The sequence below is a fragment of the Daphnia magna genome, linkage group LG2, assembly GCF_020631705.1.
Source record: "Daphnia magna isolate NIES linkage group LG2, ASM2063170v1.1, whole genome shotgun sequence".
NCBI lineage: Eukaryota > Metazoa > Arthropoda > Branchiopoda > Diplostraca > Daphniidae > Daphnia > Daphnia magna.
Genome location: NC_059183.1, coordinates 6,006,525 through 6,033,601, shown reverse-complemented (window position 1 = coordinate 6,033,601; position 27,077 = coordinate 6,006,525). Strand labels below are relative to the sequence as shown.

General features: G+C 39.7%; 1 protein-coding gene and 1 long non-coding RNA gene across 6 annotated transcripts in view; both read left to right on the top strand.

The window, feature by feature from the left end:
• Positions 1-132: 132 nt before the first annotated feature.
• Positions 133-27,077, top strand: part of LOC116915356 (rap1 GTPase-activating protein 1) — a 44,303-nt gene continuing 17,358 nt past the window's right edge. Inside the window, exons 1-6 of one of the 5 annotated variants that reach the window (XM_045169310.1) lie at positions 133-288; positions 923-1,130; positions 2,128-2,492; positions 2,831-3,037; positions 22,821-22,923; positions 23,573-23,665. In XM_045169310.1, the coding sequence (XP_045025245.1) occupies positions 936-1,130; positions 2,128-2,492; positions 2,831-3,037; positions 22,821-22,923; positions 23,573-23,665 (963 nt within the window). In that variant the 5' untranslated portion in view covers positions 133-288; positions 923-935. Of the gene's footprint in view, positions 289-922; positions 1,131-2,127; positions 2,493-2,830; positions 3,038-7,625; positions 7,897-11,935; positions 13,923-22,820; positions 22,924-23,572; positions 23,666-27,077 lie in introns of those variants that run through there. The other 4 variants (XM_045169311.1, XM_045169313.1, XM_032920455.2 and 1 more) reach the window with 4 other exon arrangements.
• On the top strand, positions 1,137-2,075 carry LOC123469949. The gene is made up of 2 exons (XR_006643235.1): positions 1,137-1,332; positions 1,423-2,075. It is a non-coding gene; the product is annotated as an uncharacterized LOC123469949 (long non-coding RNA).

The following is a 27,077-nucleotide window of genomic DNA, read 5'->3' as shown; positions in this document are numbered from 1 at the left end:
ACTAAACAGCAGCTAGTTTCACTATATGCTGAACGTAATACTAAGAAAACATTTTCTAGTGAATAAAATGGGGAAAAAAAAGGCGACCGCAACCGCTGATAAGATCTGTACAGAAAATGGGTTCTGTAAATTAGACGAGGATTGCACGAGCGCTTTCATATCACGCTGCCTAAGTTAATAACACGTATAAATATTTCTTGTGTCCATAATGCAGTTGTTTCCAGTTTTTCTTTCCATTAGGAATTAGCTGCACACTCTCACATTGCTGGCAGGAAAGCTATATCCAAGGTAAGATTTCAAACGATTCAATTTTCATCCGAGCATTCGGGTTAGTCTATTTAACAGTGAACCTTTCCTGAACCTCCCTTCCTGAACCTCCCGCTTTCTTGAAATATTGTGCGTGTAAATAGTTTAGTGCATGCATTGTTTATGCTTGCTATTTACATGACTCTTCAATATAAATTATTCAGCGTGAGAGAAGCGTAGAACCCGCTTCACAAAATATAGCTATTTTCCCTGTTACATATTGTTGCATGAACCCTAAAATGAAAACACTAACACATGTAGAATAAAGAACAAGAACAAAATTAAGGAATTAAATGAAAGGAAAATGTCGTCTATAGAGACAGTGTGATGGACTTTTGCTTCTTGCTGGACGACGTTTCACCAGACGTTTTCTAAAACTGATAAAGACGGGTTTAAAAAATCAGAAGGTTTGACCACAGTGTAATATGCATCAACAGTACAGTAACCTATAAGCGATTAACCAGCTGCAAAAAGGATAACGTGTGCTCATATACATAGGTAAAAAAATGGGAATATAGGCTACCTGCTTCATGATGACGATGTTACACATGTGTGCCAGGCGCACAGCCATAAAGGATTTATCGAGTAACGACAAATATACGGTTACCTATTGCAGTATTTTTACCGACATGGTGGACGATGTAACGGCTGCTCTCAAGTCTCGAAAAAGCAAATTGACGTTGAAATTAAGCGATGGCTGCATCTACGACGACTGCCGATCTAGGCCTAACTCCATTTCCCGACTGAAAAACTACGAAAAATTACATGGATCTGCGTCGTTGCCCCAGACTCCTGTCTCTCCTGAAACATCCGCTATTAACAAAGTAAGCCCAAATATTCGACGTGTTTCACTTATTAACAAGAATCCCTTTTAAGCTTCAAAGCTGTATTTATTGGGAAAGCTTCAAAGCAGTTAAAGTTTCCCTTCCAACAACAGCATATTACAGAATATGTGAAATGCTTTTAAGTCGACATCACAGAAGGTCATTATCGGTGCTCATTGATGATACAAAAACGCTTTTCAAAGTATTCCTCGTGAAATAAGTTGCCAAATGCCAATCTCTATATATATGCAAAGAAATTCAAATATTTAACAATGTAATCATTGAAATCCAGGGATTCAAGCAGGGGAAGGAAACGTTAAAAGCGAAACTTACATATACAATTGATAGATGCCACCCAAAAATCTATCTTTAAATGAATGAAAACGCGGTATACATATAATTAAAGCAACAAGCCATGTCGAATTAAGTATGTAAAAATTGTTCTGGTTTCCAAAATTGCCTTTCCTTATTCTTGTCGTCAAAAACAAGATCAATGCGGGAGTGATCTCTGAAACGAAAAAACTAGATAATTTCTTATATCTTCATCATTTAAGTCCTGTCCTGGTGTAAAGTAGAGTGTTCTATATAAGAATTTGGATTCAGAACATGTACGAATGAATTATCTGTGTAATTCGGGGTAGCCCTTTAAAGATGTTCATACATCACGAGATTTTGAGGTTTGCTTGCACGTATTCTTGTTAGGTGTCTACCAACACGTTTTCATTAATGATGGATATCTTCCTATTCGTTTAACAGGGACAAACAAGTAAAATAGCACGTCTAGACTCATATTCATTTTAAACATAATTTGGAGGATAGTCGTTTGCTTACCATGGATTTTACCATAAAATTTAATGTGAACGTTCTTATTCAGATGATATCCCACAGCAGTAGAAACAAGAAGTTCGATCTTTGTTTGAAAAGAATATATATATTAGTCTACAGCTGTTTTCCTTTGTCAAATTCTAAAAGAAAAACATTGTGTTGCTATTGATAGAAAATTGATAGAAACACGTATGGGTCGGATGCAGAGCTCTACTTTAATCAGTCGCCCGTTGATCAAGCATGTAAAAGCAAGCCGAGGGTTTTATCCGAATCGTTTCGGCAGTTAAAACGATTGAGCGAATGGACGAAATCACCTGCGGCTCCGTCAACGTCTCGTTGGAATTATGGCCGGGAAACTGTTTCATCATCCGCCCAGCATCGCCGTATGCTAATGATGACAAGTGCGCGAAATAATCTATCGCTCGACAGCCAAAAAGATTCACCCGACTCTCAAGTGTCCACCCATTTCATTTACCCTCCTCCCCAAATCAGCAAAATTACGCCGTCTGTTTTCCATCAAAGTGACCCCGGTGGTCTGTAAGTATAACATCAATCATCTTTAACTGAAATAATATAGCTTCTGAAAAGATATCTATAGGCTACTCAGCATTTAACTGTTTTTGTATAGCAATATTGTATTATATTGTTTTGGAATTGTTTGGTGCTTCTGTTTAAATTTCGTGAAACGATTGAAAGAATTTAAGTAAACTTTCACGCTGTTAGATGGCGTTTCGTGCGGATCTAGCGTGAGCGTGCAGTCGGCCTCCGTAGCTAAACATAAAAAAAAAAAAAAAACTATATGCTTTTTATTCAGAAATCCTTTATTCAATTCTTGACTGTAACATCACTTTTAACAAACATTTTATTCAATCAAGGATGAACGCTACAAGTCCAAACACTGATTATGCGACAAACGAGGTTGAAACGCCTTCTGCTCGATTTATAGAAGCCAATACTCCGTCACCTTCACAGGAAGAAACGTGGAAAACTAACGAAGCTTCAGCTCGAGTCGTCGTTCACCGTTCAGCTAATTTGAATCTTCGTCGCCAGAAGCGCTTCCATTCGTCTTCGCATCTTGAATCGTAAGTCAAAAATTACTTCATCGCATCTGCCCGTTATTCAATTATAGAGCTGCAGGTCTCCAGTGATTACCAATTATTCTACCTATGGGGTCTTCTCGCATGGGGGTCTATGGGGGTTCTTTTTCGCATTCTCTTATACCAAGCCCGTGCTTATTATATTCGCACCTCATCATCTTTAATCGGCATTATAATTGTCCCGTTGAGATCGTTGAAAGAAATCGATTGATTTTTAACTTTCACTTTAAATTCCAATAATCCCTCGATCGGAGGATGGCGTGCAAAAATGTGATTTTCGATGAAGATGTATATACGCCATCTATTTATAAATTCACCGCCTATTATGCACATATACTTTGATGATGAGAACATCACGATGAAAAAAAACCACTTGCGGAGGCATCGTTACGCTGATTTCTGGCAATGTCGAAATAGTGAAAGTCTTGCTGTGAAATTACTCCGATGAGTCTTTTGATTATCCTAGGTGATCGATGCGTATCTTTTGAAATACAGGAAAACACACGAAAGCATTTAAAACAATAGAAATATAAGAGCAAAAACAAAAATTCTTACATGAGCGGGTATGGCTGTGAGATAACGATATATAACCACACGTATATAATATGCAATAAGTTAATTAACCGTCACGCACAATCATCTCTCAATGTCTCCACGATCTCAGTTTTTATTTGGGTTGATGTTTGTTTGTTTTTTAAATTTTGCGCTCATATTCACGTCTCCGTTCCCACTTTTCCCATGCTGACACTCAATACATATAGGAGCACGCTAGTGCACTTATGGTTCGTCAATCCATTAGTGGCATCATTCATAGCGACACGTAAAGGAAAATAATGCCCACGAGTGACTTAATTTAGTAAAAGCAGCGAATACATTGTTGGCAAAATGATGTTTGCGAAACGGTTGATGCGATATTCGCTTAAAGAATATACATGTAAAAATAATTTTTAAATAATTATGTCGATGGTTAAATATTTGAGCTACCGAAGAATGTGGATAACAAATGTTTGGTTCATTAAATTCTTGGTTTAAGTTTCGCTGTTTGACATCGACATCGTGAATCTAAAGCCACTCGAGTTGGGTTCTCATTAAAACTTGATGTATAACAATGTTGCATCACGCTCCACCAATGGAAAGTTGATGCCCGGCCTGTGCACGCGGCCGAGATTGATGACAAAACTAGAGAGAATGCACAGAATTTTATAGAAATAAAAGAAACAACTACACCAAAATTTTCATTTTGAGAGGGAACACAAAAAAAAATATAAATAATTCTGTGTGGATCAATATGATATACGTATATATACCCTGCGCAGCTATATCCAGACTGCCATCTACAGTAATCGATGGTAGTGCACACTTCTTCTCCGTGATCGATATGGTTTTTATACACTGGATGGCAAAGCGTTGTGATACGTGCGCAGGTCAATCATCGCACACTTTGTGAATCAATTACAGAATGAGCCTCACATTGCATATAGCGATTATCAATGCGCGACCTATAGGCTACGAGATAAGAGTTATAGACCAAGTAGGTCAACTCAGATGTGGAACGCACGTATATTTCATCACATAACAACCAGCGGCCAAAAACAACATTTTCCTTATTATGCAATCCCTTTGCAAAATAAAACATTTACTAAAAGGGAAAGGAACAACGAACATTGATTTTTAAATGTAGTTTATTTACGAAGGGCGATAAATACACGCTTTTCAGCGCCTATGGGACTTTGTTGAATAGTGTAGCTTATTTGATTTGTTGTGGCTGGCGCTTGATGTTCTTTTCTTTCTTTTCCTAGACCCCCTGGGCCTTCTCTGCGCGTTTCCCAATAAAAATAAAAATAGCACGAGCGATCTGTCGTCGCGTGAACCGCTCAGTTTTTAAGGGCCATTCACCACCTAGCGGCGGGAATACAATACTCAGCCAAGCTCACCACGGACCTACCGATTTTATCTCTTTTCGGTTCGATGCCCCTATAGAAACAAGGCGCACCGTAGAATGTAGAGGTGAAACGGGAAAAGGCACAGAAGTGAGCCGTCCGCTCGCAAGCCTGGACGTTCATTAACAATTTTGGCTTGAATTCGATTGCCCTCAGCGTTGTAGCCTATATATCGATCAGCCGAGAGAGTATAGCTGCAGTGAGTAAAGAGTTCAATCCTTAGATCGATACTAGTGCGAACGGTTGTGTTCAGTTGTAACTAGCAGCTAAACACGTGAAACAGTGAGTGGCCCGAAGTGGTTTTTTTTGCAGACAAATCCATCCCGATTTTTACGAAGCAATGGCAGTCGACCAGTTGAAATCGCCGTCGTCGCAGCTGAAACGAAAAACGAAATCAGTTGGTGACGTAACCAGCAAACCCGTCGGTGCAAATGTTCGACCTAACGGACATCTACAGCCGGAAGGCGCCATCCAACGGCGGCGGTGGTGGCGGGAGTTCTCAACGCCCTCTCGGCTCCGCCGTTTCGTTTCTACCATCGTTTAACGAACGCGTTTATACCTTCGCCGTTCGCTTGTAGTCCTGCCAAGTAGTTAGACAAATAAGTCGCCTAACATTCGATAATTGTGGCCATATCGTCTTCGTCTAAATAATATGGACGTTGACACATTTCTATAGATAAAAAGAGACATGCAGATCTCAATGTTTTTCATTACTGTTATTGTTGACCATTTTTTACAAGTTGTTATTATCTCGTTACAAAATACATCGCTATCGAAAACTGATTTTTGGTTTGGCTTTTGAGGTCACCTTTTTCAACGAGAACGATCCGAATTGCGGACTCGTTCTCGTGCGCGCTAGAAATATACCGCAAGCTCGTTTCTTGGTGTTCCTCGACGTAACGGAGTCACACTATTCAGGTATTCGGGGGTTTGTTTTTCGGGAGAAGGGGAGATAGGGATCGTTGCGTTTCCGGATCGGACTGGATTGTCACCTTCGACTCTTTTGGAAAACCAGGGCGGTCAGGAATTCAACAATTTCATTTTTTTCTCGCTTCAAGAAAAGTTCAAAAGAGAGAGCAGATCAGATGTTTCAACAAAAAATGAAAAAAAAAGAAAGGAAAGCGAAAGACTTTTATTGTTACTGTTTTTTATTTACTTTGATTGATTTCTTAGGATTTGCGAGAGAAATGACGAGCATCATGTGAGCTGGCTAGAGAAAAGTGAGAGTTAATTCATCGAAACCAAGGAGAGTTAAGCCACAATTTGGGCGTTTCTTTTGTTTTTCCCTCCCATTGCTTGTCTGTGTTTTTTTTTTGTTTTGTTATATCACAGTGAGATCTGTGAGAGAATAAAATGATAGATGAATGCAAGCTCGAGGTGAAAGACGCCATCGAAATCATTCTGGTGCTGTACGTCAATTTTTTTTTTCCGTCTTTATCGTTATATTATTCCTATATATAGTATTTTTTTTCCCCTTTCAGCTTGACCTAGTTAACAGCCGGGCTTTACATCCAAAGCAGTTTCGCTGACTAAAGCATTATTCAAACAATTTATTTCTATTATTCAATATCTGGTCAGGGCGCCGCAAAAAGCGCATCATTTTCGTCGAATTTGCCTATATGTAAATCGTTCCGACAAATTTATTCGTAATCCTCCGAATCTAACGTTCTTTTTTCTTCACTCAGCAACACGCCCTAAAGATAAAAATTTTTCTTCGCCAAGGTAAACCATAACATCGTTTCGAGCTGGTTCTTTTTTTCGTTTTGATCTCTCTTATGTTTATTTCGTTTCCATATAGCTCTGTCGTCATTATGCTTTTCGCTTAGAGATTGGGATCACGTCGATCTGTCCTAGGGACTGATAACAGTTTTGGTATTCAACGCCTGCTAGCTCCTTTTTCGTATTTTAGGCAGTGTCGTTTCTTTCCCCCTTTTTTTTTTTTTCTCCCTTTATTTTTCAAGCGTCTTCACTTCCCCAGCTCCGTATCAAATATATATATTTGACTTCCTGAGAGCTTTTGACTTTATTTTTGGGCTACAGTCTTTTAGTTGCCTGGGTGACGTGGATTGAGATGAGGCAATAAGAGAGATAGACCATCCTCCTTCCCCCCAACAAAAAAAGAAATAGAAAAGGAGACATAGGAAAGTGACAACGAGAAGTTGATTGCAATCACATTCTATACATCAGGAGGCGGCAAGACGTCCGATCACCAGAGTGTCGTGCCATTCTGGAAAGGCGAGAAGACACCCTTTTATTTATTTTGTTTTACTTTTGCATTTGTTCGTGGCAATGTTCCAGTCGTTTCGATTCTATAGGCCGCCTGATAACCATCTCAGATGGTGAAAATGTGTTCTCATCGACCTAAATAAAAGCGACAAATATCGATCCGATGGCCAAAAAAGAATGGATCGAAGAAAGGGGCCCGATTGTTCTCTGTAAACGGCCATAGCTGTAGGAGATTTTGTGATGCAACGATACGTTTCATCACGACATTTCCATGGTAATGTTTAATACGTTTTTTGAACCTTTGATATTCGAACACTTCATTGAGATAAGGAATGGCTTTATCTTAGTGATACATCGCCATGAGGTGGACCGAATTCTCGATGTCCAGCTCTAGTGATTCAACGAGCCTTGCGGTCAGTTGATAGCCCCGTAAGGTTCTTTGCGATCATGTTCCTTAAACAAGGATCAATAAATGGTTTTTGAAAGCAGTTAACGTAGTGCTTTACACAGTGATTATTACGTTAAGTGAAACGTGATCCCTAGAAGGTCAGCTCTTTTGGCCTTTTCATATTGCTTGAAGGAAAAAAAAAAAGGCGTGAAGTATATAAGAATGGCTTTGGAAAACCGGATGCCCCGATGGAGGTGGACGGAAGTGCTTTTGTCGCCCATAACTGGCAGGTACCGCCCAAACTAAAAAAAAAAAAAATACTTTCCACTAGAAGTAAATTGCAGGTTCGAGATGAATGAAACGTCGCCTTGTCATATAATGGTATACCCATTGATGGAAAAACGATTTGATTTAGTTTGAAGGCTTCGCGCGCACAACTCGGACGGAGAGATGGGGGGGGGGGGCATTTTTTTCAACCAATTTTGGCATTTTTATTTTTATACGCGAAGCTATCGATCTTTCTTCAGCCTCTTTTCAATTTCCTGCAACTGACCACCGAACGTGACCATCCTGGACCGAAGTTGTTATTTCTTTCCGTCGATCCCCTTCCAGCCTTCCCTATACATTAGCCATTCGGTTACTCCATCATTCCCCCTGTAGTTTCTAGTTGTTTTTCTGTATATTTTTTCCCTCCCATTTTTTTTTTTCGTGTTCTTTCTCCACGTCAGCTGCGTTCTCGTTTTACGACATCCCCCCTCTCTCTTTTTTTTTTTACGTTTGAATTTTTATTTCTTTTTCCATCGGAAAAAATTCGGAATAAAGAATCCGCCCCTATGTAGTAACTTTTTAGCCTGTCGTGTGGAGAAAAATTCTATGACCGTGAGAGAGACGCATTGGCATTCCAAATATTAAGGTTACGGTGCGCTATGGTTAAATAGGAAAAAAAATATTATAAATAAACCTCGAGTGTTTGGAGGACACAAATCCGCGCTAGTGTATTCAAACAACATATGGTTTGTGCTACCGAAAAAATCTAATTGAAAGGCTGATTGGGGTGGGGGGGAAGGGCAAATCGCAAGGCTGTGCTCGTTGGTAGCAAGATGATTGTCTCTCGTCATTGAAACTATTTGGAAGTGGAGCGTTTCGGTGTGTTCTAATAATAAAGCCAAAAATCGGTGGATTTGGGTTTCGGGTATGTAACACAACATCTTTATTTGCATAGGAAATCTAACAAGCCGTGCGGTTGTACTAGGCCAATTTGCGGTTTCCTTGTATACTATTGATTTTGAGCGTATCAAGGCATTCAGATCAAATGGTGAAATAACGTCAAACATCAGTCAGAAGTTGTGTAATGTGCTGTGTGAAACATGAATCTAACCCACCAGACCGAACAACCGAACTCGTTTCGCCAGAAAGAAACCTCGTGCAATATGGATCGTTCTCCATTTTTCGTTTCAAATCGAAGCTAGTATATCAAAGTAGCATTAGAATTTCAACATCATTGATCTTCGTTTAGGATTTTTTTTTTTTTTTTACGTACACGGTTTGTTTGTACAAAAGTTAATCAAATGCCCGACAGATGGCGAAGCTGTGTTTGATCTCATTTTTTGTTTTATTATCTTTTGTCGACCGTGGGTGGAGATGTAATTCGAGAGATTTGTGAGTTCTTCGTCCTGTGAAACTGTTCAAATGTAATAAGGATTCCAGTACCCCTGCTGATGTCTCCGTTCTCCTTGTCCCCCATTTTTGGCCGTCTCTTTTCCTTTTCTAAAGCTGGCTTGAAGCTCCATTTTGGACTTGTATTTATACAAACAATTTTCATCCTTTTCCCCTAGTTTTTTATTTTTAATTCTAGCCTCCCCTCCCAAGCTGGTGCTTCATTTCGCTGACAAGTTGACGATTCAATTTTCTTTAGCCTGGAATGGGAGACCTAATTTTTCCTTCCTTTTTTTTCAACTTTGCTCAGCCCTTCCTCGAAAAAATTTAAAAAAGAGTAAAGATAAACATGTCAAAAAATGCCTTTTGCTTAGTCTGAAGAGCACTTGTTCAATTCTTTCGATTAAACAAGATGCAAGACTCATCTGGACAATCTTCAAGGGGTCGTATGAAGTCAATGTTAACGACCAAAAAGCCAACAACTGTTTAAAAAAAACAAAAGCAAATGCCAGTTATGGAAAAAAAGGGGGCTTCAATATTCAACGGTTTTGTCCGATGTGACGTATACTCTCTTATTACACGATGCGAGTTCATTAAACTTTTTCTGTACTAAAGAATTTAGAAGTCAAACGATACAGCCCCGTGAAAGGCTTCCCGTCATCTTGTTCTGCCAACAAAACAAAAATGGAGACACATCATTTGTCCTCTCTCCGTCTGTTATTCTCTTTTCTTTCTTTGATTCTGACACAAGTATTGTCTATTTGCTGTGATTCTTTTCTCTTTTTTTTTTCATTTTTTGCTTCTCGTTTTAATTACATTTCGAGCGTTGAGCTGTTAACAGCTGCCGCTCTACCGTAGACTATAAGGCAGCACCTTCATTAGGAAGATGTCGGCTCTCCTCTTTCGTTTTCTCTTTTCAACAACGAGGGGAAAAAGAAAATGATGTGCAAGCTCGACGCCTGCTGCATCCAATCAAGTAGGAATCTCGACATGAGCGTCAAGAAAACACAAGAATTCTTTTGAGACGCCGGGAGAACAAAAATGATGGAATTAGCAAATGTCGGCATGAACCGCCAGTTCTAAAAACTTTGGTGTCTCTCTGATTTTGTCTTTTTTCCACTTGTATTTTAAGTTCAAGTTTAACGGCCGTTTGTATATATACGTATTTCAAGAAAGGGTTTGAAAAGCCGACCGGATGGGTTGATATACAGAGACCAACGCCTGTCTTGCACTCGTCATTCATTAGCGCGGTTGTTTCATCGCAAAAAGTCGACCTTCTATTTTATTATTTTTTTTTTTTAACACACCGCCTTTTCCCCAGAGATGACTCTTCTTTATCCTAATGTCATTCCGACTCAATTTTTCTTTTTTTATTGCTGAACCCGACTTTGACTTTTAATTTCATCACAAGTCGATGGGTTTGCTCCGAAATGGGAAAGTGCGAATTATTCAGGCTTCAATCGTTCAAGTGGAATTGACAAAATTGAATGGTGAAGGACAAGTTAACAGAAAAAGCTGGCGAGAAGATGAATGATAAGAGAGAAAGTTCGCAGCTTTACAAGTGTCATGTCAAAATCTGAGAATGTTGCATATATTGCTGCCGTTGGGATAGGTCAAAGGTGGATGCTGCTCAATGCGCCACCAATCTCTCTGCCAGCCTTGAACTCTTATTTTGAATTTTGTTTTTTCTTCTTTTATTGTTACGTTCTTATGAAACCAAAGTTTCTTGAGAAGAAAAAAAAAAAGGCAACATCTGGAATTTGTTCCTAGAGAGTAATAAAACATAGCAGTGACGAGGGAAGCTGAACAGCCTTTACAAAAATTGGCTCCTTTCACGTCTAATGATAATTATAATGGCGACTTTTCTTCTCTCTCTCTCTCTCTCTCTCGCTTTTCACTGGTAATAATATGCACAAGGCTAACCGTGCCCGATTCTTCCTTTTCTCCTGAAGATCACTACACGGAACAAATTGAAACGGCTCCTCCCCCGTTCAAGCAACGATAATGTAGACCCATTAGATTTGGGCGAGTCTTTTCCGCTTATTATTTTTGTTTAAAAGAAATTTATTTTATTTTTTTCCTTCACCACGAGGGGGAACAAAAAATGTTGGCCATTGAAAAATTGTAATTGTCGACCGAAAAAATGGTACGAATGAGATAAGAAATAATTTGTTGTTGAGTGAAAGTTGCGAAAGTGGAAACCGGTTATCTACCCTGTTTTTCCGTGGCGTGTTGTGTATATTGTTATTGTGTATACGTGTGCGGTTCACCTATTGGCAAAGATGAAATCAAAATTCAATCAGATAATCATTCCATCAAAGGAATAATTGATCACAAAAGAAGCAAAAAAAAAAAAAACTGAGACTTGTTAAAAAGCGCTGATGGGAGCTAAACGCTCAAACTAGCAATCAGATCATGGTATTAGAGGAGGAGGAGGGAGGGCTGACGTGTCCTAAACATTCACTATAGCCGTTAAAGAACGTCCAAACAGTGTGTGGTGCACTTGTCTGCATCTCACATTGCAGCCGTTTTCTTTTTTCCTTTCTTTTTATTGTGTGCCTTTCTCGTTTTACGTTTGCGCACAATGTTCACATCGACTATTGCTGCGCTAGTCTTTTTTAGATGCTGGCTCCCATATGCCGCGATCAAATGATTTAAAAACAAAAAAACAAAACATTTAGAAATGAGAGAACAGTAGGCCCGTACATCTAACTGTGTAGGGTTGATGTTTTCCTCGTTGAAATAAATCGAACAGACAAGAAAAAATGAGTGAATATGTTCGGGTCTGAGGAGTTGTGAATTCACGAGGTAGTGGCTCAATGGACTTTGGGTTCGTTGGTAGTTCATCATGATCATGACGTGAGCGGTGAAAAGCACCCAACCAATCAGTAGGGGGTGCTAGCCGAAAGGCGAAAGCGTCACAACGTAACAACATACATACAGTAACACGGGACTGTATGTCAGTTCTGGCCGGTCGGGTGAGAGTGAAACTCGCCCTCTCTATTTACTCGACCCCGTCCAATCCATCACCGTTCCGGGCACACGTAAAGATCAAGAATACATTTCAAACAAAAGCAAAAGTAAAGAAAAGCAAAAGTAATCGGGGGAAAAAAAAAATGGAGGTCATACTTTCGTCAAAAAAGAAAAAATCTAAATGATATGTAAATGGGCGGGGTCGCATTTGAAATAGTTGGTCCGCATTTATTCGCATCGACGAAAAGGTGTGAAAAATATTCCTTACTAAGAAGGTTTCAATTCTCGTTTGTCAACAGAATTCTTCGAAGCCGAATATGTCTAATCTATACAAGAAAGAAAAACGGAGCCAAATGTTATTCAAGTCCCATGTGTATTTTCCATTCACTTTGAGCGTCAAAAAAAAAAAAGATAATCGGTTCACGAGGGTCTCTTGATGGCCGACACAGTGGTGTCATTTGGTTGGACGTAAATGCGTTAAGCTCGACTGAAATGGAAAGCCGGATTCGAACGCCAACGCGGCCGCAACTTTATTTGATTTAACTCACACACTCTTAATACTTGACGGCGATAATCCACTAAATGTCTGTGTGTGTATTATGCAGAAGTGAGAGTCAGTCTTGTTTCCAGTTTTATAATCGGTCTCAACCACACGCGGGAGCAGCCGACAAAAAAAAAAGAACGAAAAAAACAAACAAAACAAAAACACACACGTACACACACAGACACGCCATATGCACCCCAGAAGCGGATGCTGGCAGATAACCCCGAACCCAACCCATTTTTTTTTTTATATTTATTTTATTTCTTTTTTTTTTAATATAAAAATGTTGAGTTATTCGTGAAAAATGAAAACAAAACCAGTCAACCAAAAATATTCGCTAGTCAAGAAAACCGACGGAGACGTGCTGGGCTCATCGGTCTTTTTTTTTTCTTTTCCCTGTCCGTCTTTCGGTTTCTATTGCCAGCGAAGGATGAGGCTCATTGTAATAATAAAAAACCGTTCATTAATTCTACGACGTTTTGGGGCAACAACAATCGAAAGTTAGGTTGTTTTTTTCGTGTCCCTCTGGTGGCCAACGAGCAAAGTCAGGGAGTATCCATTCCCTAAGCAAAGTGCGCTGTGCAGCCGCCTCAGTTGGCAACTCGCGCCCTACCAGCGTGGATGTGTCATGTTGACGGTCTCGTCTCGGAGCTATGCGCATGCCATCTAGCGGCATTTTAAGTTGCGCCCTTGTTTACGTGTCTGTGCTTGTCTGCATGTGCTTGTGTGTGGCGGTCGAATTTTTTCTGTTCTCAGTGCGCGCGCGCGCGCGCGTTGGCCCAGCCGCGTGGTTTCTCGTAATGTATCGTTTATTATGAGTTTAGTGCATCTGAGTGTTCATCCAAAAGTGGAAGGGAAAAGAAATATACAAACAAGTCTGTATCTTCCACAAAAAAACAAAACAAAAACGGAAATACATTGACTAGAGGATTTGGCAAAAAAACAAAACTTGAAAAATACGTAGACAAGTATGCGTTTGATTGTCCCGGCGCCGCCGGACGTCGGGACGATGAGGAGGCAGGCCACGTCCTCCATCTCCAACCCGGCATCTTTAATCCAGTCTGCGGCAGCGACTTCCTCATCATCCTCGTCGTCGCCCGTCAATATCGTTAATTACCGCAGATTGTACAACGAGTGTGATGGGTAAGTCTTTTTTTTTTTTAAGAATCAAAACGAGATTAAGACAAATGAGGACGAAAGCCATAACAGAAACGTGTTCAACATGGCCGCCATCGATGTTTCATCCCTAATTAGTACTAGTTGTCCCTGATCTAGTTTGGCATTTGTCTTTTTTTTTTTCCCTCCTTTTTTTTCTCTTTTGTTTGTTCAAGAAGGTCCCCCCTCCCGCCATCCGCGATGGGATCAATTAATCTTTCCACGGTGGTCAAGTAAGCGGATCTGAAAGGTGAAAATTTCACGCTAAAACTGGTTTGATATCAATGAATTGCGAATAGGATTTGTAGACCAACCAGTGGTTCAATTTTTCATGATTTGATGAACGAGTATGAAAACAAGTCAAGAAAGATACGCGAGATTTAAAAAATGGGCCCCCCTTTTTTTTTTAAAGAAAAAGATTTCCCCATTTTCTGTTGCGACTGTCCATTGCTTTTAACAAGGAAACATTTTTATGTATTTTTTCTCGTCGGAAAAGAAAGAGACAAGCACAGAGAGATAACCGAGCGTAAGAGAGAGACAAAACAGAAAGTCGGGGGTTAAAAAAAAAAGGGAGAGAAAAGGGAGAGATGCTGATTTGATCTTGTTTATTTCTTGTGTCTGTATGTATATGTACACATAAACACAAAGCTTCATCTTTCTAAGGCGACCCGTTATTCGATGCCGCTCTTCAACACCAGATGCGCTCCAGTCGTTTCCCTTTAAACGCGAGAGAAAACAAGAATTATTGAAATGTTTTTTTTTTTTTTTTTTTTGGAAAAAAAGAGAAGCCGAAGAAATGTTGATGGTGTTTACATCTGGAGCGTTTTTTTTTTTTTTTTCGGGGAGGGTCGTAGGTCGAAGAGGTCACCAATTCAAAGATGGCGAACTTTGGAGCCGTGAAGACTCGTCCCGGCTTCCAGCAATTTAGGAGATTTTCGATTGGTGTCGGGCTTGCCGGTAAAAACAAATGACGAGCTGAGCCTAACGGGGCCGATGGGTTCCTTTTTTTTTTTTAGCAATGACGTGATCTGTAGGTTCGCCTCAACTGATTAATAAGGAAATGTCATTTTCGAACCTGGTGAGAATGTCATTTTCTATGCGGATGTCATTGGCAAGCAATTTCCTCTTAATCGAAAGGAAGCGACCGAGTAAATAAATTCCGCCATCTCATCTCAAGAAATGATGGTTTTTTTTTTTTTTCAGAGAGAGAGAGAGGGGGATTTTTCAATCCTAGAGGGTGTCCGGCCGGTTCGTGACGACAATTTGTTACAGAGGCGGCCTCGGCAATAGACGCTGCGGCATTTTGTTTGAATGTGTACGTCTTGTCTGTCTCTTTTTCTTTCTTAAAAAAAAAAAAGACGGTTCGATGTTGCGATTACGAAGGATCCACGGGTTATTATGGAGCGTCGCGGGGGGCTGAGAAATAGAGGTAAAAGAGAGAGAGAGAGACTTATCACGCACGCTCTTTCAGTAGGAATAAGAGGGCGGAGGGCAGCAGCAACCAAACACCCTAGACAAAGCTAGCGCCTTGTTCTTTAAAAAAGAAAAACACGACAGATTTTTTCTCTCTCTCTTTTATTCTTAAAATACAATTTATTTACAAGCTGTTTCCTTTTTACCTTCGTCGACCCATTGGAATGCCCGGCGCGCGCGCGCGCAGTATCGGCCAAAAAAAAAAATACCATTTGAAGGGGGGAAAAGAAAAATAGTTTTCTATTGATTTACAATATTTGAAAGAGACGAAAGAAAAAGGCGGAAGATACAACGAGTGTCGTGTATAATGGAGCGGAACCACGGAATGGACGAGGTACGAAGAATGTGATGGTACGACTGGACATTTCCCCTGCGTCGAAGGCTTGTTTTGTCTCTTGTTTCCTTCAATTCATTTAATATTCTTTATTTTGCCTATTTTTCTTTTTTATTTTCCTTTGAAAAAAAAAAAATCAATCCCATTAGAGGAGACCAACTATTGATAATCAAAAGGATGAATATCTATTACGCAGGAAGACTCGCATTGGTTGTTGCTATTTTGGGAGATACAAAAGAGAGAGTCGTGATGTCTTGTTATTTGCTTGAGCCTCTATACCTTTATTTTGTCGAACGTGATGTTACTCCATCAGCTGATTTCCGCTATCCTTGTTTGTTTTTTTTTTTTAGTGCATTTTCATAAAACCCTGGTCTATACTTGATGAAGGGATACCTGACTCTTTTTTAATAGACTTTTATTTCTTTTATTTGGAGAAGCGAGCGGGGGAAAAGACTATAACTCTGGCTATTTCCGTGTTTTATGTCTTTGCGGTTTAATATGACTATCTATCTTCTTCTTTTTTTTTTTTTTTTTTTTTTTTTTATGATGATGAAATATTTTGCCGTGCAGGGGTCAACACCTTTTGGCACCGTTTATTGGCCCAAAGAGTGGGAAGACCACCAGGTAAAAAAAAAAAGAAGGAATCAATCACGACTTGGCGATTGAAATTGAAGAAGCTTTTCATGATGGATTTCCCTCCTTTAGGTAATGAGATATCGACAACACGTCCTATCCTCCCATTTTGTTGTCGGTATGTTATCATTTGAATATCGATTACTTGGCTCCTTCAGAGCCAATCGGAACTTGCGCGCGCGTCTTCCTCCCTCCGCCTTCTGATTGAAATGGCACACGGCCCATCTTCGTGAGCGCAATCGATACACGTACGGTTAGATGTAATAGAAAAATGGATACGACTGAGTTAAATGTAAAAAAAAAAAGGAGAATTTTTTGTTTCTTTTGCTAGTTGGCAGAAAAAAAAATTTTTATTGGTCCCGATCTTAGTAAATCACGATACGGACTAGTGAACCCACTAAACTAATCTGCGCGCTTCTAATCAACCCGAGACCAAAACTTTTTTGTGTGTGATTTCTCTTTTTTTCTTATTGGATCACACGCGAGTGCGACTTTTAATTGATTCTGAACCTTTTCTCGTCTGTTTTCGTGTGGTTGGAGATTGTCATCTCGAAAACGACACATTGCCGTTTGAGTGAAAACGGCTGAAAAGCCAATCGATCAGTTGTGCGTAGATTGGACTTGGATGAAGGCAGTGAAACTGTTTGTTTGTCTTCATCTCCTATTTTTTTCCGTCTTCTATCGATATAGTACTCTTGATAACATAAAAGAATCTCGCCTGTGTCATAATCTCCTTTTTTTATACAGACACACGTTTCCCTCCATCTCTCTATCCCCGCCCATCCTTAAAAGGAGTCTTCGGGATTTATATTTAAATCCTCCTTTTCTTTTTGGAGGGCCAAACACGATCGACTTGACGGAATCAAATACCAAAACGGTTTTATACGCATAGGAAAGAAGAAGAAGAAAGAGTCCAACATTCAAGAGGATGAAAGATAGGGGCATTTTCAAGAGATGATTTGTTGGCATTTCATTTCTAAACTTTGACCTTTTATAGCGTCTTTAGTGTGTGTGCCATTCGGCCGTATTTTTCAAAGCATTCAAACTGAACCTTGTTTGGTGTTTATTTTTGTTTGCCATGTTTTTTTAACGGGCGAGAGAATATGTGTGTGTGTGTGTTCAATGCTCACAATTTGCGACATTTCAAAAAGAAAAGCGAGAAAGAAAAAGAAAAAAAGAAATGGAACGAAACAAGAATTAGACCCCCGGAACTGTCGTTAAACTGTTTTGAGGTTTCCGGCCGTTTATACATGTGTTTATCGAAATCAGGTCACCTTTTCTTAGTCATGTCAAGTCGTTGCACTTTTTATTTTCTTTAACCCTTTCAACTTTGCTTTGCCAATTTTTTAATTTTCTTTAAAAATAACAAATTCGCCCACAGGTCAAATAGGTTTTGCCAGTGTTGTATGTTTACGCAAATGAGCGTTTCGAAAAGAAAAAAAAAACTTTCTAGAAAGTGGAGCCAAGTGTCCGAGAGGCGCGTCATTATATGAATCATGACACCACCTGTTGAATGGTCCTTTTCTTTTTGCGTAAAGAAATGCTGTCTGGTTATACAATCACTTGTAGCCGATCAGCTGTGGAGATCAGGAAAAAAATAAAAAATAAAGCGAGAAATGTCTTGACGGGGCGGGAAAGTTCATTGATTCGTACATTTCTCATCGTTCGTGCTTGAGCCATTTAGCAGATAAAAGATTGCGCGACCGACAGATTATGTGGGCCAGTGCCGATCCCCTGGCAGCAATGGCGGCATACACACACCCGGGCCCCCGTTTAAATACCCATTAGACGTCTTGTATAACACGAAACGATTGTAGAAAAATATTATTTACAGGAGAGAGAGAAAGACCCGCACCTTTGCATCACGCTATTACACTACAGAACAGTTCCACCGTTTTGAATGTCTTTTCGATTCATGAAAAATGAAAAGAGGCACACGTTGTATGTCAAGTCTTTTTGGATGACGTAGAGAACAACCAATGCTCCAAGCGATTAAGGACACGGGGTCGGGCGTTGGAAGAGGTCAAGTGATTACGCTCAACAACAACAGCAAAAAAAAAAAACGAATAAAAGAAGGTGGAGGAGAATAGAAGAAAAAGACCGTAGCGTAAAAAATCGCACCTTGTCCTTTATTTTCTTGTATAGTTACCGTCAATGGTGTCAAGTAGGCAACATCATCATGTTATCACTTTTGTTTTGAATTTCCTATTTTCTTCTTCTCGACAGCCTTGGTATAGCTGTATATACCTTTTGACAAGGCACTAATTGCTCGTGTTTGACATGGTTACGTCACGCGTTTCCCTCATTTTGAAGAATTTCTTTTTTTTTTTAACCAAAAGGAAAATTCTATTGAAATCTGTTTAGCGTGACTTTGATTGTTTTTTGTTTAATGTTGCGCTTCGTGGCTTAATTTGTAAATATTTCTATAGCGACAATTGAGCGTGATTCAGTTGCTCTTCAGTTTGATAAAAACAGTCCGTGAATGATTCATTCGGACAGTAGATTGACGAGCTACTAGGTAAAAAGACTTTTAGCTACTGCCAAACTTTGTGATCATTCCTGGGCTATATACAACATTCCAAGCTTCTGAATTTCTTCTTATTTACCGATTGATGAATTCCCTTCATCTCCAACCGGACGGCTTATGATCGTCGAGCAGAAGAGGATGGTCTGACACGAGTCCAAAAGCAGAGGGGAGAAAAGAAGAATTTCAAGAAAGAAAAAAAAAAAAAGGTCTATATATGCAAATGAAGCCTCGAAGCAGGAAGAGGAGGAGAGCTGTATGAATGATGAAGTTGGTCTGAGAAACTCTACAACGCGTATACCTGTTTCGATTTAAATTCCCGCCGAATACCTATAGAAAATGCTTCCCCTGTGAGAGGAACGCGTGATGGCCTTTTAATCACTATAGAACGTTTTTTCTTTCTTTTTCCTCTCGCTTTCCAGTTTTGCCCTTCGCATTTATTCCATCTACGTGCTGGCCTTTCTTTATATACATGGCATTTTATCCCTTATGTTTTTCTTGTATATACGGCGTGTGCTGCGTTCGTGAGCTCCGCGTGCGATAGACCATTCCGAACCGGCGGATGGGGGCTGTAGGCGGCGGGAGACGGGCCAAAAAAAAACCAAAAAAAAACGGGACTGTCTGGTGTATTGATAGCTTAAGCTAATTTGGGTGGTGTCCTATATAATATTTATTTTTTTTTTTAAGGAGAGGAGTAGAGAGAATCTTTTGCGGTAGGCGAACCTCCCTTTTTTTTTTTTGAAGCTTCCACCTGGACAAATCGACAGAAACAAAATTTTTGGCATGCTTTTAAATTACATTTAAGTATATAGCTGCCATCAAAGAATTGATAAAAGTAAAAAAAAAAAAAATCATCTAATTTGGCCAATCGTCCAATTCTGTGTGATTTCTTTTGTTTTTTCTTCTCGAATGTATCAATTGAACATGGCAATGGCACCAATTAGACGAATTGGCAAAATGCGGATCTTTTTGAATCGTTACCAATGGACAGGGCATGGCTTTCCATTTTTATTGATTATAGCATTTCTTTAAAAAAGCTTTTCATTTACGCCAAGCCCTGAGCTGATTTGTAATCTTTGCCACCGTTCTCCAACGAGGGGCTTCAAGAGATTGGCATTTATTTTTCCCTGTACGTAATAAAGCAACAAATCATCAGACGGCTGTGCCCGGCTTTGCTAATCATGTTCTGCACTCAATCCCAAAGGCTACGAAAAGATCAATCTTGTAACTAACTATACCTTTACAATTTCTTCCTCATAGGCCCGGTTTTTCCCAATTTTTGTGGTTGCGTATGAGGCTGGGAAAACTGCCGAGTCGTGTACAAGAAAAACAGGTTCCCTATCGCGGCGGACATACTTTGAATTCCCCCCTCAAAATATTGTGCTTTCTTTTCGGAAAAGCAGGTAGATGATATTCAGGTCATTTCTTTTTCCAGAAGAGAAGCATGGCATTGTGATGCGACAACAAAAGCATATACGACATCGCGTTTAAAATTGTTTTATTATTTTTCTTTTTACTTGGTTGATCTCACTCTGCGTGCGGCTCTGGCCCAGAATCGGATCACTTCATTCGGATCGATGTCTAAGTTTCTCTCGTCAGCGGAAACATGCCAAAAAGAAAATCACCTTAAAAAAAAAACGAGATGGAGGAAAGAAAAAACAAAATCAATAAATTCAGGAAGATTTAAAAAGAAAAAAAGGAAAACTTGTAGCCTTCCGAGTTCGTGAATAAATGGCCGATAAATGCAAAGTAAACTGGCCGCAACAGAGGGGTCTAGTGTCGGAGCCAAAATGTAGCGTCACGCTGCTCACGCTGTTAAATTACCAGAGCCCGTTTTTCTACATGCGCGCAACGAATGCTCACGTCGATCTACAGATAAATAAATGATGTATGCATATAACTAGAAATCGTATATGATTTTAGCGCATAAACAGCGCCTTTTGTCTCCCCCGGATTGTGTTTTGTACGATCCTGGAAAAAGAAACAAAAAGAAAAACAATTCATGTGAAACTGGGTTAACTCGTTGACCTTAGCCCCCCTCCCCCCCATGTTATTTCAGTTCAGCGAGTAGTAATGAAGCGAGTGATTACGAACGAACCTCCTCCTATACGATTTGTAATTTATGCATGCGGCTCTTGGGGGCCCCCCGACGTCGTGAGTCGGGTTGACTGTTGCCCGATGATGAATGAAACTAGTAAAATAGCTTGTTTTGTTTTTTTAAATCTTCCCTTATTTTCAATATCATCCGCAAGGGGGGAGGTATGCAAAACGTGTTTTTTACCAATGCCAAAAAGAGATGATGACCGATTGACGGATGCAAAGTGATCGATATCGTTTTGAAGTCATAAAGGAGAGGAGCTGAGCTTCATTTTCGCTTGTCATTAACTGTCATACCAAGCGGATGAATTTTGACAGGATGTCAACTGATAAAGCCATCACCTGTCGGGCCGTCCAATTTTTTTTTCCCCCCTCCGCAGGTCATCAACAAACAATGGCTTGTGTGACCTGTGACCTTCTTTTTTTTTTTTCTCCTATTGACGCGTTCCAAATGGCACGAGGAAGTACCGGATGGTGGCCATCATCTGGCACATTTTTCTCTCCCTTCCCAAATCCCGCTAGAACTCTCTTTCTGGCAATTTTTTTAGTCCTACCCAGTCGTAACACGTAATGATCAGCCGATGAGCGGCTGGGTGGTGGCTGGGGCGGTAGGGGAAAGTTGCGTGCACGCACATACGCGCACACGGACCCGATCATTAGGTTTCACTAATGGATTTCTTTCTTTCCCCGAGTTTTTCTTTTCCATTTTGGTACCGTACGTAGAAGATTCTCAGGTGCTGTGGATATGATTTAAAAAAGAAAGAAAAAAAAAGAGGATTGTAATATATTCCCGCCCATTTAGATCAATGACGACTCACGGCCTTTTGGTAGTTAAGTTCCTTTTGCCTTTGTTTCGTCTGTTTCATTTCGATTCTTGCGAGTTAAAAGTAGGAAAAACAACAACAAAATAAATCAATGGGAAAACTTGGCTCGCCTCGTTTTCGCGTGTCATTTGGTCATTTTTGAGTTTTACGTGCATTTTCAGCGGGTTCCGTCTTATTGCCCCCCCGTAATGTCGTTCCGGGGCGTTTTAATCGCCATATCCTGTTAGAAAAGTTTCTGGAATTTCACATGCCTTTGGTTTTGTTTGTTTTCTTTCTTTGTTTTCTCTTTATTTTTTAGAACACAACGGGGTTCAATTCAAAAGGTGAATGTCGTATATATTGTAGGCCGGATCGATCTGACACTGTGTGATTTAGTGGCGAGTCCGTCCCCAAAGTTATACACATCAATCAGCCGTTTCCTGTGATTCGATTTTCATGTTAGGTCATAGTCAAACAATGTAATGCTATTGCGTTCTCTTGAATGCCCCCCTTTTCTTTTATTTGGGGTCGTGTATTGGACCACTGGCTATTTGATTTAGTGGTTCGATCGTCGCAAATATTCGCGTTACGCTTCCCTGAAATAGCAATCAAATTAAGCTGCTTGACTGGCGGATGCCGGGACACGAGCGCCGAAGCGGAGATCACATCATATTAGTCAAAGAAATAATAATAATAATAATAAAAAAAAAAAATAGGTCCCCCCCCACCCTTCAAAAATGTGAAAATGGAGCTCTTCACCCAGCTGCGAGCAAGGGTCTAATTGTAGATACGCGCTATTTATAGAACAAACACTTGACAGGAAATATTTAAAGACAATATTGGAATGCGTGGGGCCCTGGAGTATTCCCCTAAAAAATGTTTCTTGTACAAGAAATTAAAAATTATATTAGACCATCTTTTTTTTTTTCACATTGCATACATTCATCCGTACTAAAAAAAAATGTTGATTAATAATTCGATATGAATGTTGGTTTTTTTGTTTTGTTTTTCTGCACAACTAGGCGGAGTGGCAGTACCATGGAAGATCCACTGGTGTATGGACGCAATCACGTCACGCCCGTCTCGAAAGCGGATCCGGGCTCCACTTCACGAGACAATTCAAAGGTACGTTGTTTTCTCTTTAACGTGTTAGAACTGACACACATTTTTTTTCTGTTCTTCCTTCCTCGTTTTTTTTTTTCGTTTTTTTTTTTTTTTTTTTTTGTTATCCAGCTTTAGACTTTTCCCTATGGAATGTTGACGTTTAACGCAGAACAAAAAAAAAGGTGTCTCTTTTTCTGATGTCTTTATATCTAAAATATTTGTTTTGCCTATTACGACCGGTTCGCATTGTGAGAATGAGGTCGATGCATGTGGCAAAACATTTTTGATTCAAGCGCTTCGTTTATTTCGTACGGATTGATGATCATTCTCGTTTTATGTCTCTCTTTTTTTTTTTTTTTTCTTCTTCTTACATATTCGAAACATTTTCTTTTTGCAGCCAACGGTAACGTACTGTCTATGCAGCGTGATTTAATGAGCGCCCTCTTTTTTTTTTTTTTTTTTTTGTCCGAGCGCTTTCTTTCTTATTTTTACGTGTTTTTCAACTGTTTCTATCGCGAGTCACGATTTCTTTAATTATGATTTGGTATGGTTCTATTTGTATTTATTTGTATATACATTATTATTTATTTTTTTTTCTTTATTCCGTTTTCATGATGATGACGGCATTTGCACGCCGTTTGGTTCTTTTTTTTTTTTTTCTTTCTTAAAGACTATTTCGCACGATCTACTAGAGCTTTTGGAGAAGCTGCAGACCAGTCGGCTGGACGACCAGCGCTGTGTGTTGCCCGCCTATTTCACCCAGGTAACATTTTATTTTGATTTTTATAATTTTCTATTTTACTTTCTGTCTTCCTTTATCATCTTGAATGTTGACGCTAATGTAGCATCCACCATTTTTCCTCGTTCACGTTCCTTTTTATTTTCCCCATCTTTTTCTCTGGTAAAACTTGAGAGAACAAAAAAAAAAAAAAAATGCTCGTGCCCATCTCGGCATGTTGATTTTGTTTTTTTCTCATGCTCCTGAATCTTGTCCGATGTGTATGTTTGTATGTATTTATGTCTGTTTGTAATCGAATACGTTTTTCATTTTCCTTGCTGTCGGCCGAGACGTTTCGTGTCTGGTCCTCATCTGTTCCCTCGTTCACTTTGCTATATCTTTTTTTTTTTTTTTTTTGCTTTCGTAGGCTAGTCAGGCTCAGCGCTTTTTTTTGGGGGGGGGTGGATGGAGAGAACAGGTCGTGACAAGCTTTTTGTGGACAACGTATACAAACAAATAAGATGAACAAGGAAAGGAGGAAAACTTCTTGTAAGATGTCAGAAGAGGGGGGAACGGGCAAGATGATCTCAACATTGCCTGCCAAATAGGCTTTAATGTGTTTGTTCTTTTTTCTTCGCCTTGCCCGCTCCATTCACCGCCATCTAGCGGTCGCCGTTTAAAATGTTATCGCCATCTAGCGGTCGAAATCTTTACTAGGGACAAATTGCTTAAGGTACACTAGAAAGGTGATTTTGCGCATTCTTTCGTATTTTTTTTTTTTGCCTTGAAACCATGCCAATCCATGCCATGTCAGATGGCTGATTTAGAACGAAGGGTATAAGTCTAGTTCAACAGAGTTTTTTCTAGTTATCGAAGCACTTTTTGTAAACCTCTGCCACTACTACCAAGAAAGGTTCATGTTATGCAGTTTCTAATTCTAAAGTTACCGAACCCCCAGAACCTGTCGACCAATATCTTCAAAAACTACTGGACGACTTTCTAGGTTCATCAGAAGCATTGACTGCAATTGTTTTTTGGCCCGCTGTGAAGCAAACAAAAGTTTGAATCAAACAGTATTTTAAAAATATTATTACTACGTTAATCTTACCGCCAGTTCAGAATCTTCAATGATTCCAGCCATGACGACAAACTCGCGCGTGATAACGTCTACCAGTTCTTTCATCCGCTTCCTCTTAACCCACATTTTCAAAAAAACAAAACATAGATTCCGTTTTTTCTTTCACTGTCGCATGACGCCATCTGGCGACAGTTTTTGTAAAGATAAACGTAAATTATACGCCACCTAGTGATGACCATATAAACTAAAAACCATTTTTTTTTTTTTTATATATAAAAAAAAGAAAAGTTTTTTTAACGGATATATTATGATACCATGTGGTATGTCCTTTAAGGTTTTTTCCTTCTACAAATTTTGCCCTTTTTTTTTTGTTTTTCTTGTTTTACCGTTGAAAATGCTTGGAATTCCGGTGGTCATAAAAACATGGGGAAGGCAAAGTGAAGATATGTAGTGAAGAAGGAAGGTCAAAAAGGGATGAGAACCCTCCTCGTTCCGGTTTCCTTTTTTTTTTCTTTTTCAAACGGCTCATGGATGGTACCTTACCGTATATATTTACTGTACTCTAATTTAAAAAAAAAAAAAACTCGACCGATCAGGCTACTCTCATTTTCAAAGACTCGAGGGGAACATAAAACTCAAATGGCACACACACACACACACACACACACACAAAAATATATATTAAAAGATTAAATGCTTCGTGTGTTTATAGAACGTATTTTGATGAAGTCGACTTTTGGTCGATGCTATCACTACTATAAAATACCAGCATAAAATAAAAAAAGGAAAAAAAAAATAACAACAACAACAACAACAACCATGCGATTTCAATTGAGGGCAGTCACAACAGCTCTTCTTGCAGGGGGGTATGTTTACAACCTGACCCGAAGGGTCTCGCTGTCTCTTATTCCCCGTCTATTATGTATACACGTACGCATGCGAATGCCACTTTGAGGCCAAAAGGGAGGCACACCCTCCCCTCTTCTCCCTATGTACAATGTTTTTCAAATACCGGTTGAAGAAACAAACCAGAACAAGAAAGATGTGGTCTGTTTTGTATTTTTGCGCCAGGGGTTTCTTTCAATAAGCAACAACACGCGGACTTGATTACATCGCGCAATGGTCCGAGTTTGCCTCTCTCGGTCAAAACAACCAACGAATATCTCTGTACTGTGACCTGCCTCTGTTAACTGAAGGAACCCCATTTATGCACCGAGTGCTTAAAAACAAAATCCACCTTATTTATTTTATTTTATTTTTTATTTTCGCGGTCAACCCGCTGGTCCTGGAACGCGGACGCCTATCGTAACTTGGGGGCCGAAACACCGGACGGAAAAGATGAGGGATCGATTTCGTCTGCGTTCGCCACTTGCCCACAGCTGGCCCAAACATACCCCCACGCGAGTGTGCGCGCACACACCCCTTAAATGTATCAGAATGGCCTTTTCTTTTGGTTTGATGACTCCCTCTCGTCCCTTATTCCCTTCAACCACTACCCCATGCTGTGTTGGGTATGTGTTACATATTCATCGTCGGAGATGTTTTTTTTTTCTATTTTCCCAGAAGAGCTTATAGAAAAAAAAAGCAATGGACGACTTGTTTGTGAGGTCTTTTGCGGACCCATTCCCTGGTCATAAAAAGAGAGAGAGAGAGAGAAAAAATGGGGGTGAATAGACAATACTACAAGGGTCTATACCGATCGATTCATAATCAATGGAACGACATATGAAATGTGCGTTTCACGGCCCAATCAAAAAAAGAAAATCGGAAAGAACCAAGGCCTGAATTCTTTATTTGTTTAAGTATCTGAGAGCTTGAATTTTTCAATTTGAGAACGGCGCGATCTGTTTGCCGAGAAAATGAGAGAGAAAAAAGAAAAAAAAAAAGAACAACATCGTAGTTAAGTTCCCACTGAACGGACCAACAATATCGTGATCGAACGTACAGCTAGCGCGGATCATAACTTTCTATTTCTTATGTACCATTATCTCGATCGCACTCGGCATCAAAGTCGTGTTGTTTTTGTGTTTTTTATTGTCATTATTTTATTTGTTTTAATTTTCTGAGGGGGTTGTTGTCCTTGTCCTATCATACCACATTTGTCTCGTAATTTTTTCTTCTTTTCTTTCATTTTTCTAATGGGCAATGATATGTTGAAAAACGCCGCCAACAAGACGTGGTGTAAGAAAAACAAAACAAAATCGACCTTTTTTCTTCGTAGCATACTTTTGTCTTCAATTATTTACTTATTTATCTTTCCACTGTTGTTTTGAGAGTTGATGCTATAATATGGATATGGGTTTTGTGTTTGCGTTTGGGGACGAGGCCGCTTTCGCTCATGTCCCGCACGTCGGGGCCGGGCGTTAATGATGTCGGTTG